Consider the following 10,953-nt stretch of genomic DNA (forward strand, 5'->3'; position numbering starts at 1 on the left):
TAGCCGCAGCGTTTTATAAGTTGCAGGGTTCAAAGTGTCGGAAAACGTAGCAGCTCATAGTCTGGAATTCACGTTAATAATTCAAGAATGATTTGTAGCACCGTACTAAGTTTTAACTTTTTTTTTATGCTAACCGTATTACTTTTGTATTTCATCGGGTGCAATGAAATGTTGCAATGTTTCATTTCACTTATCTTTTCATTTTTGTGTATCTGCCTTTCCATCTATCAATCAACTTACATGACTAACTTTAATGTACGAGAGTGACACTTCATAAGCATTGGGTACTTTCAAAAGCAATCAGCAAAGCTAAAATCAGCCTTGAATGAAGCCTAATTAGCACTCTAAAGCACACGCGTTGTCGCCAGTAGATGAAGGCGCCAGACGGCAGAATGTACTGACATTCACGGAGGTGAAGGTTTATATGATGAAGGTTACGAAGAAATACTCTGCTCTTGGCGGTGTTTGTTTAAAATCCATATGCAATTTGTTGGTGCCATGCAGGGAGTTTTGATTGTGAATTGTACAACCTTACAGCTGGTGACGAGCATCCTTTCATTGGCGTCTTCCCACGCGACGACGAAAATGGAAGAGGAAGAACATGTTTTAACAATTAACCATAAGAGTTGTTGTGCTTGTAGATTGGAAGGAATGAAGAGAAGTAAGCTTGTCTCCTCGGCGTTAGGGACAGGGAGCATAATTGAGTAAATGTATTTAAGTATTTGAGCGAGCTGATTCAGCCTCTCTGGGATGGTTGATATTGTACTTTGGATGAAATTTGCCCGGGGCTATTCATTAGTGGTAAATAATTGAGAAGCTGGGATAGTGCGAAGGTGAAATGCCTGTTATTATTTCATGTAGTTTGTGTTCTTCTGGCTCTTCAGTTTAAGGATATTAAAAATGTACAAGGCTTTCCACAAATTACTCACGCCAAAGCTTCTCACTGGGCGCCAATAACTTACCGTCCTCGTTGTGGTTTGGAACACGCAGTCACTTCGCCAGTTCTCTGTCTGCTTGTTTTTATAATGTTGTTTTACTGTTTTGGTTGTTCCATTTAGCAATCTGAAACAGGAGTTTGTAGATGATTACGCCTCGTCCGCACAGTCCTTTGCATAGGATGATGTAATGCAGCTGTCAACTTGGCAAACAACGTGCCAATATGGCGCTATATGAACAGCAAAGCTTTATGTTGCGCATAGATTGTACACAAGCAGTCCATGGATATCTCACTAGCAAACAAATACTTCAGCACTTGCACATTTTACACCTCAAGATATGGATATGTATATGAATTAGTATAATGATATATAATTCATTGTTTTAATCAGCTTAATCACACATTTGAATATGGATTAATTGCAGGTTATTACTTGCTTGCATAATTTTTTTAATGTGTTCTAACTCGTAATTAAACGTAAATAAAAGACCACTTACAATGGAGTTAATGGGAGGTGCTCTATTCCGCCTATAAAACCTGATAAAAAAATATCCAAAAAGCGCCAACAACACTCCATTTGCATTGTCATGACCTGAATATTGACCAAATATTAGTGGTATTTTTATTACAAGCACCAACGCAGACAAACTATTTTTTAGCAGCGTATAGTCACAGAGCAAACGTGTTGCTGCTATTTTGACATCATGGACTGGTGAGCTGCTTTCTCACCTCGGAGCTCGTGAGAGTTTATGCTAGATCATAAGTAATGCCTCTCACCTTGATAGTAGAAGGATGAGGACATAATCCAACAGATTGGTCAGTTTTGGCATCCTATTTATACCTGGAATGGTGAGAAAGACACAAAAAGACGCTTTGTTCCACCTACCTTTTTCTTGCTAGGATTATCAGTCAATCTTCATCCAAACTGGAATACAATATTAGATTTTAATCGTTGGTATTCTAGTTAGAGCAGACATTGTACAGTAAGTGATGTTTTATTATGTTTGTTGGTTCTCATAAAGTCTGCAGTGAGTTGTAATCACTGATTACTAGGGGTGTAACGGTACATGTATTTGAATTGAACCGTTTCGGTACGGGGGCTTCTGTTCGGTCCGGAGGTGTACCGAACGAGTTTCCACACGGACATATTAAGTAGCGTACCGCACGTTGTGTAAACGATGCACACTGAGGCACAACACACGGCATGCTAGCAGCTAACAGGCTACGATAGACTGACCATACGTCCTCTTTTCACCGGAAATGTCCTCTTTTGCGGAGCTGTCCGGGCGGGGTTTCTTAAATGCCTCAAATGTCCGGCATTTTGAGTTAGGGTTGCATGTATTTTCAATGTACGTTCAGGGTTAAGAAGGGGTTAAAAACAAAACAAATTGTGCGCGCAGCAGCATTTGTGAGGGAGGGGCAGAGACAGAGAGAGCGAGAGAGTTATGATAAACGCGCATGCGTCGCCAGGCTCTGCTTTTTATCCATAGATTTATCAGATTTAATTTTTTATTTTCTATAGCAGGGGTGTCAAAAGTGTGCCCCGGAGGCCATTTGCGGCCCACAGCTAATGTTTTAAAGGCCCACGGCACATTCTAAAAATACTATTAAAATAAATAAAAAAATAACAAAAGTGAAATAAAAAAGCTTAAAGGTTAAATGTAATTTAGAAAAAGTTGCAATGTTGACTAATAAAACAAAGCTGTTTTTTTTTTCTTTCAAACAATTTTAATATTGAATGTTATTATGAATTATTGACCTATCCAAGGTTCCGATTACTTCACATTAAACATTCCACTAAGAAAAATATTTTTGGTGGAAGATTTTGCAAATTTGGTAAATAAATAACCCCAAAATTTACAGTATATTTTGTTGTTTTCTTACTGTACCGAAAATGAACCGAACTGTGACCTCTAAACCGAGGTACGTACCGAACCAAAATTTCTGTGTACCGTTACACCCCTACTGATTACTAATCAGTGATGTTGCTGGGAAAAAAAGCGAACATTGTGATGCAATTTTGAAATTAATGCGCCACTGTATGCTTAAAATGATAAAAAAAATACTTAAATACTACATTACATATTTAATTACAGTATGTATAAATTAAAAAAACCTTGATGGAGGTTTTTGGAGTTTATTTTTTATTTTTAGCGCTTTATAGACGGAATAGAGCGACTGCTTGCATTTATTTACTAGTTACAGTTCATAAAAAAAAAAAAAATATGTGTTTTTGTCTTACAAAATGCAGTTCCTCTTAAGTTTGTGTTTTGTATTGTATTGTTTTTTGTTTTTTTTGGTCGGAAGAAACCGGAAAGAATAGACCATGGTTGGTTGCATGAACAAAGTCACTCAATCTCTGGTAACCTAGCAAAACAGGAAATGATCAGTGAGCAATGAGAGGGACTTCCTAGACAACCAATCGCATAACAGTTTCAATTATCAAGTTTGGTTGCGCCATCTTGCTGTTTCGCAGTTGATTCTCTGCATGGAGTGAGAAGACAAAATAAAACTGAGTGCTGCAGAGAGTGAATACATTGTCTAAAAACAGGAAAATTCACTTTGGGAGTATGGCAGAGTTTTGGATTTTTTTCAAATGGACTGTAGTCCTTCGCCACCCTTATCTTTTCTTTTCAACCCTCGTTCGTTCCCTATTCGGATGTACGATAACAACAGGTAGGAACGTGCAGTACAGTATAAATAAAATCAATAAATTAAATATAACAAATGTGCTACTTTAAAATAATAATTTGGTCCAATAACATTTAAATATTAATTACTGCATAACATAAACTCATTTCCATACTGAAATAAGAATAACAGACCAAGTTAAATATTACACAGACCATGAAACTTCCTGGTAGTAAACCTGAAAAAAAAAAAAAAAAATCTTCTCAGGTTTCTCTACGTTTACATTTTCACACTTTGCACTATTTTGTTACACTTTATTAAGCTTTTCCCACATATTCTTTATTTTTGCACCTGAATTCAAAGAGGTTATTGTTCAGTCTTTAATGTGATTTTAGAATTGTGTTCACATTGAATGTTTGAGTTTTTCCATGGTTGTGTTGCCTTGATAGTAGAGGGGTTAATAATCAGAGGAAGGTTATATTTGAAATAAAAATTTTAACCTTTAACGTATTTTTCTCCTGGTCCATATTTTCCATAGGCCATAAAGAAATATCAACAATGAATTATAGATATCGACCAATATAAAAAAACTTATATTGTGATACAGTTTTCAGCCATATTGCCAAGCCCTGATGTGATCATTTATTTTCAAACATTTGATAAGATTTCAAAGCTAAAATTTCTGCTTGAAAATCGCAACATTTATGATTACCGTATATTTAGATTTTTGTCTAGTTTTTTGTGATTTGTCAGCTATAGTCGACGCCATATTTTAGGCTGACTATATGCACTTGCTGCTAAAACTGGTTTTACTGTTATGTTTATGACTCAAATACATACAGTACAGGCCAAAAGTTTGGACACACCTTCTCATTCAATGTGCTTTCTTTATTTTCATTACTATTTACAGATTGGGACGGCGTGGCGCCGTTGGGAGAGTGGCTGTGCCAGCAACCTGAGGGTTCCTGGTTCAATCCCCACCTTCTACCATCCTAGTCACGTCCGTTGTGTCCTTGAGCAAGACACTTCACCCTTGCTCCTAATGGGTCCTGGTTAGCGCCTTGCACGGCAGCTCCCGCCATCAGTGTGTGAATGTGTGTGTGAATGTGGAAATAGTGTCAAAGCGCTTTGAGTTCCTTAAAAAGGTAGAAAAGCGCTTTACAAGTATAACCCATTTAGGGCCGCAACTAACGATTAATTTGATAATCGATTAATCTGTCATTTATTACTTCGATTAATCGATTAATAATCGGATAAAAGAGACAAACTACATTTCAATCCTTTCCAGTATTTTATTGAAAAAAAAACAGCATACTGGCACCATACTTATTTGGATTATTTCTTCTCAGCTGTTTGTACATGTTGCAGTTTATAAATAAAGGTTTATAAAAAAAATAAAAGATAAATAAAAAAATTGCCTCTGCGCATGCGCATAGCATAGATCCAACGAATCGATGACTAAATTAATCGCCAACTATTTTTATAATCGATTCTAATCGATTTAATCGATTAGTTGTTGCAGCCCTAAACCCATTTACCATTTAGATTGTCACTGAAGGCATCAAAACTATGAATGAACACATGTGGAGTTATGTACTTAACAAAAAAAGGTGAAATAACTGAAAACATGTTTTATATTCTTTTTTTCTTCAAAATAGCCACCCTTTGCTCTGATTACTGCTCTGCACACTCTTGGCATTCTCTCGATGAGCTTCAAGAGGTAGTCACCTGAAATGGTTTTGATGCCTTCAGTGACAATCTACAATGTAAATAGTCATGAAAATAGAGAAAACACATTGAAAAGAGAAGGTGTGTCCAAATTTTTGGCCTGTACATTGTATATAGTTTATATTTGACCACATTTATAAAAAAAACAACAATTGCTACGACTTCAAAACTAACGTTTCTGCTTGAAAATTGCAAAAAAGTTATAAAGTACAACCATGTGCCAAATAACCCATTTTTAAATCAAACATAGTAGTTTTTTTTTTGCCACAGATGTTCCAAAAAAAGGGCAGCAGTGCGTCTGCCTCACAATACGAATGTCCTGGGTTCGATCCTGCGCTCGGGATCTTTCTGTGTGGAGTTTGCATGTCCTCCCTGTGACTGCGTGGGTTCCCTCCGGGTACTCCGGCTTCCTCCAAAGACATGCACCTGGGGATAGGTTGATTGGCAACACTAAATTGGCCCTAGTGTGTGAATGTGAGTGTGAATGTTGTCTGTCTATCTGTGTTGGCCCTGCGATGAGGTGGCGACTTGTCCAGGGTGTACCCCGCCTTCCGCCCGATTATAGCTGAGATAGGCTCCAGCGCCCCCCGCGACCCCGAAGGGAATAAGCCAGGGGTGTCCAAAGTGCGGCCCGGGGGCCATTTGCGGCCCACAGGTAATTTTTTATCGGCCCCACGGCACATTCTAAGAATACTATTAAAAAAAACAAAAAAACATAAAAAGTGGTATAAAAGAGCAAACAGGCGAAATGTAACAAGAACAAATTGCAATGTTGACTCTAATAACACAAAGCTGTTTCTTTCTTTAAAAAATAATGAATCAAAAACAATGTCATTATGAATTATTGACCTATTCAAGGCTCCAATTATGTCACATTAAATATTCCACTTTGAGATATTCTTTGGGGAAAATGTTGCATATTTTGTGTTTGCCATATAAAAAACTAAGTTGTTTTTTTTTTTAAAAAGGGCCTAAAACAAACAAAAAACATTAACAACAACTTATAATTGATGGATAGATCTGAAGTTGATCTCAAGATTATTGTGTTAAAAGTAAACAGTTAAAAAAATGTATAATTTATTTTTTAACACTTTAATGAGTAGGACCCTTTTGGATCCCCAATAATTTTTTTGTGATTTGTTTTTAAGTGTCATTGCTAAAAAAAAAAAAAGAAATAATGAATTAAAATCAATGTTGTTATGAGTTATTGACCTTTTTAAGGCTCCAATTATTATATAATCTCAAATATTCCACTTAAAAATTTTATTGGGTGAAAATATTACATATTTTGTGTTTTTTCCATAAAAAAACAGGGTTTTCTTTGACAAAAAGAACATACAACTTAAATCTTTAATAACGTTATATTGACAGATAGACCTAATGTTGATCTAGAGATTTAAACTCTTGAATAATTATAAAAATAATAATACTGAATAATGACCAGAACCTTTGGGGGTCCCCGGGATCAAGCCTGAGTGGAGGCCTAAATGTATATTTTTTATACATATATTGCATTGGTTTTTAAGATAAAAAATATCAAAATGGCCCCCGCTTGCTTTGATTTTTCAGTGTGCGGCCCTCAGTGGAAAAAGTTTGGACACCCCTGGAATAAGCGGTAGAAAATGGACGGATGGATGTTCCAAAAACAAAAGGCTTAAAAGGCTTAGCTAAAAAAACATTTAGTTGATCGCATTATGGAATGGCGGAGTTTCCTAATTGTTGGCTTGCGACCGTGACTGTGTGTTAATGAAGAGCCACTCAATGCTCCATGATACACCTTTTAGTCTCCACATCCTTGGCTCAGGGCCGCTGTCTTGTCAGGGTTTGTGTGTCTGCTTGTCAGGGTGTGGAGGAGCGCAGGGCGAGGGGAAGGTGGGGGGGCGTGTATTTGGGGCGGATGGGATGTCAGCTCATTAACCTCCATTCTTTCCTCCCCAGTGTAGAATCACTGTGTAGTCTCATGTCATTACTCCTCCCCCTGCACGTGTGCGCTTGGCATGAGGGGTGTAGAGGAGGTGGATGTTTCAGGAGGGGGCTCTGGGGCGCCTTGACATGTTCCTTTACAAATGCCCTGCTTGTACCTTGCAAACTAAATCCCCGACATGTCGTTTCCTTCCCCACTTTTGTCTCCCCTCTTTCCTCTCCCTGCTGTGTCTGGCTCTTCTCTTCTCTCTCACTCAAACCACAGGCCCGGTACAGTGTGGGTGAGCGAGGGGTCAGGCTCCACTCTGCCCCCCCTCCAGGCATCAGTCCAGCTAGGAAAAGACTGCCCACTGCTGTGGTGAGACACTGTAGCCAAGCTCCGCTGTATTGTTTATGCTGTGCAGTTGTTTGCACAACCTTTGACCTTGCAACACTGACTCGCAAAACTGTCGAGCTGTAAGGAACACAACTTAACACACACAAACACAATTAAACTGTGACCATATTTCGGTTGTCCAGGAATGAAGAAAAATTAGTTCCTTCAAAGGAATTCAACACATAAACAAAGCAAAGCAGTAGCTGCCATTTGTATTAACTAGATATGGACATGGTTTTTTTAAGCTTGATAAAAGTTAGGTTGATTATCTTGAAGCAATTGAGGAAAAATAGAGTGGCTGCACTAGTGCTGTGAATCTTTGGGCACCACACCGATTTGACTCAGAATCGGTTCTCGATGCCAGTTCTATAACAAACTAAATTTCTTCATAAAATAGATAAACAGCTGTGATAAATGTCTAAATTACTTAAAAGTAATCTGGTTTTGTTTAATACAATTCTACCCAAAAGTCAAATGAAAATAAGGCAACCAGAGAAGTATCCTACACTTCTCTTTTCTAAAGTAAATCTGTACAGCATATATGGGCATCTACATCAAATATATGATTTGTCTAGGTGGCTGGGCAGGACAGACTTTAAAAAAATCTATATATGAAGAATCGTTATAAATAAGAATCGCGATTCATTCGAAAACAAAAAAAAATTTGACACCCCTAGGCTGCACTTGCAAAGGTGCTGTGGAGCCAGTCTCAACTAATTTGTGATCTGAAAAAGTACATCAATGATATTTAAGCAGGAGTTCAGAACAATAATAAAGAAATTATCCGGATTTATCAAAAAATACAGATTAATAGTTAATTGTTGTCATACTTTTTCACATTCCCTTTGTGACACCTTTAATGTTTATAGCAGGGGTCCCCAAACTTTTTGACTCGAGGGGTGCATTGGGTTAAAACAATTGGGTCGGGCTGTATATATATATATATATATATATATATATATATATATATATATATATATATATATATATATATATATATATACATATATATATATATATATATATATATATATATATATATATATATATATATATATATATATATATATATATATATATATATATATATATATATACACACCGTATTTTTCGGAGTATAAGTCGCTCCGGAGTATAAGGCGCACCGGCCGAAAATGCATAATAAAGAAGGAAAAAAACATATAAGTCGCACTGGAGTATAAGTCGTGTTTTTTGGGGAAATTTATTTGATAAAACCCAACACCAAGAATAGACATTTGAAAGGCAATTTAAAATAAATAAAGAATAGTGAACAACAGGCTGAATAAGTGTACGTTATATGACGCATAAATAACCAACTGAGAGCGTGCCTGGTATGTTAACGTAACATATTATGGTAAGAGTCATTCAAATAACTATAACATATCGAACATGCTATACGTTTACCAAACAATCTGTCACTCCTAATTGCTAAATTTGATGAAATCTTATACGTCTAGTCTCTTACGTGAATGAGCTAAATAATATTATTTGATATTTTACGGTAATGTGTTAATAATTTCACACATAAGTCGCTCCTGAGTATAAGTCGCACCCCCGGCCAAACTATGAAAAAAACTGTGACTTATAGTCCAAAAAATACGGTATATATATATATATATATATATATATATATATATATATATATATATATATATATATATATATATATATATATATATATATATATATATATATATATATATATATATATATGTATTTATACCGTATTTTATATATATTATATATTATATATATATATATATATTTATATGGTATTTTATATATATTATATTATATATATATATATATATATATATATATATATATATATATATATATATATATATATATATACAGTATATATATATATATATATATATATATATATATATATATATATATATATATATATATATATACAGTATATATATATATATATATATATATATATATATATATATATATATATATATATATATATATATATATATATATATATTCCTTGCGCACTAATTGACTGAAACAGCGCGCACTTGCTGCTGATGATGTCACGTTATTAAGTTAAAGTTAAAAGTTAAGTTAAATTAGTTATCTATGGGAAAATGTCTTTTTAGACAATATGATTTGCCTGAGCAGCTAGGAGACACCAAGAGTAACAAGCAGTAACTAATGAATTAGAAAGGACAGATAAAAAAAAAAAATTAAAAACATTTTTTATTTAGGACGTCCTGCGGGCCGGATTTTGGACGCTGGCGGGCCGGATTCGGCCCGTGGGCCATAGTTTTGGGACCCTGGTTTATAGAGCTATAACTACTGTATATAATTGTATGTTTTTTTATTTTGAGACCAGTGTTCATGTACAGTAGGGAAGGGATTCATATGGTGTCATTCCTGGGTGGATCTCGCGTTAGAGGAAGGTGAAGGGGTTATTTATTTTGCAATGCAGTTTGCTAAAAATGATGGAAAGTGCCACTCTACAGAGCAACTGATGCTGTGGTCAAAGTTGGAATGGCCACAAAATATATTTGAAAATATTCAACATTTTACTGCCATATGGCAGCTAAAGTGGATAGTGCACCCTTCTATTTGTTACGTTTCATGTGTCAGGTGAACTGCGACGATTGTCCAAGTGGCATTGCCGTACCACACCTTTGCTGCAGATTAGGAAACAAAACGAGGTTGGCTATCTAGCGGTTTACAGAGTGTTTGAGGTGGGCCTTACCTGGGTGGTGCCAGGAAACAAGTAGCCGTGCAGGACAAAAAATGAGGAGAAATTACCTGTACTCTGCTGTAGGTGGGTGGTGATGAGCAAATCAAGTGCTCCTTTTCTCCTGCTCGAACTGTTAACAGCCTGCCGTACACTTCATCTGAGGTCACTGTGAACAAACATGGTGTCGATCATGATCACCTCGTCAGTGTTTCAGAGGAGGGCATTTTGCGTGTTACCTGCAAACATTCTGCACGAGGGAAAAAACACGCACGTCAACACATCAAACATTACGAGTCACCTAAAATGCCAGCATTGCAACCACGCCGTTCTGAAAGTTCTAAAAAAGGTGCCTCAAAAGCCAACAGCAAAGACAAGTGTGCATAAACTACAGTTAAACCTAATTTCAGTAAATAATAGATATAATGAGAAGCAGGAAGTTATCTGTATCGGTATTGGCTTGAAAAAATTCCCCCAAACTTTTTTTCAGTGAATGAGTTATGATTCTGTGCCGACGTTGAGAGAGCAAACTGAGTGTGGTTTGAACTGAAAACATCACAAAATACCCTTTAACACTAGAAGTCCCAGAGAAGGGCCAATTGGCCTTTTTACCTAGAAAACCCACAAGAG

The 10,953-nt window shown here is 36.2% G+C and overlaps 1 protein-coding gene across 2 annotated transcripts in view; it reads left to right on the forward strand.

Annotated features, from left to right (window-relative positions):
- The window catches only part of LOC133654222 (thymocyte selection-associated high mobility group box protein TOX-like), a 230,392-nt gene that overhangs the window by 85,563 nt on the left and 133,876 nt on the right, over positions 1-10,953 (forward strand). The window contains exon 2 of one of the 2 annotated variants that reach the window (XM_062054384.1): positions 7,485-7,577. The exons of the other annotated variant lie outside the window; for it this stretch is intronic. Coding sequence (XP_061910368.1) covers positions 7,485-7,577 — 93 coding nt within the window. The remainder of the gene's footprint in view (positions 1-7,484; positions 7,578-10,953) is intronic. 2 annotated transcript variants of the gene reach the window in all.

This window comes from Entelurus aequoreus, linkage group LG07, assembly GCF_033978785.1.
Source record: "Entelurus aequoreus isolate RoL-2023_Sb linkage group LG07, RoL_Eaeq_v1.1, whole genome shotgun sequence".
NCBI classification, from domain to species: Eukaryota; Metazoa; Chordata; class Actinopteri; order Syngnathiformes; family Syngnathidae; genus Entelurus; species Entelurus aequoreus.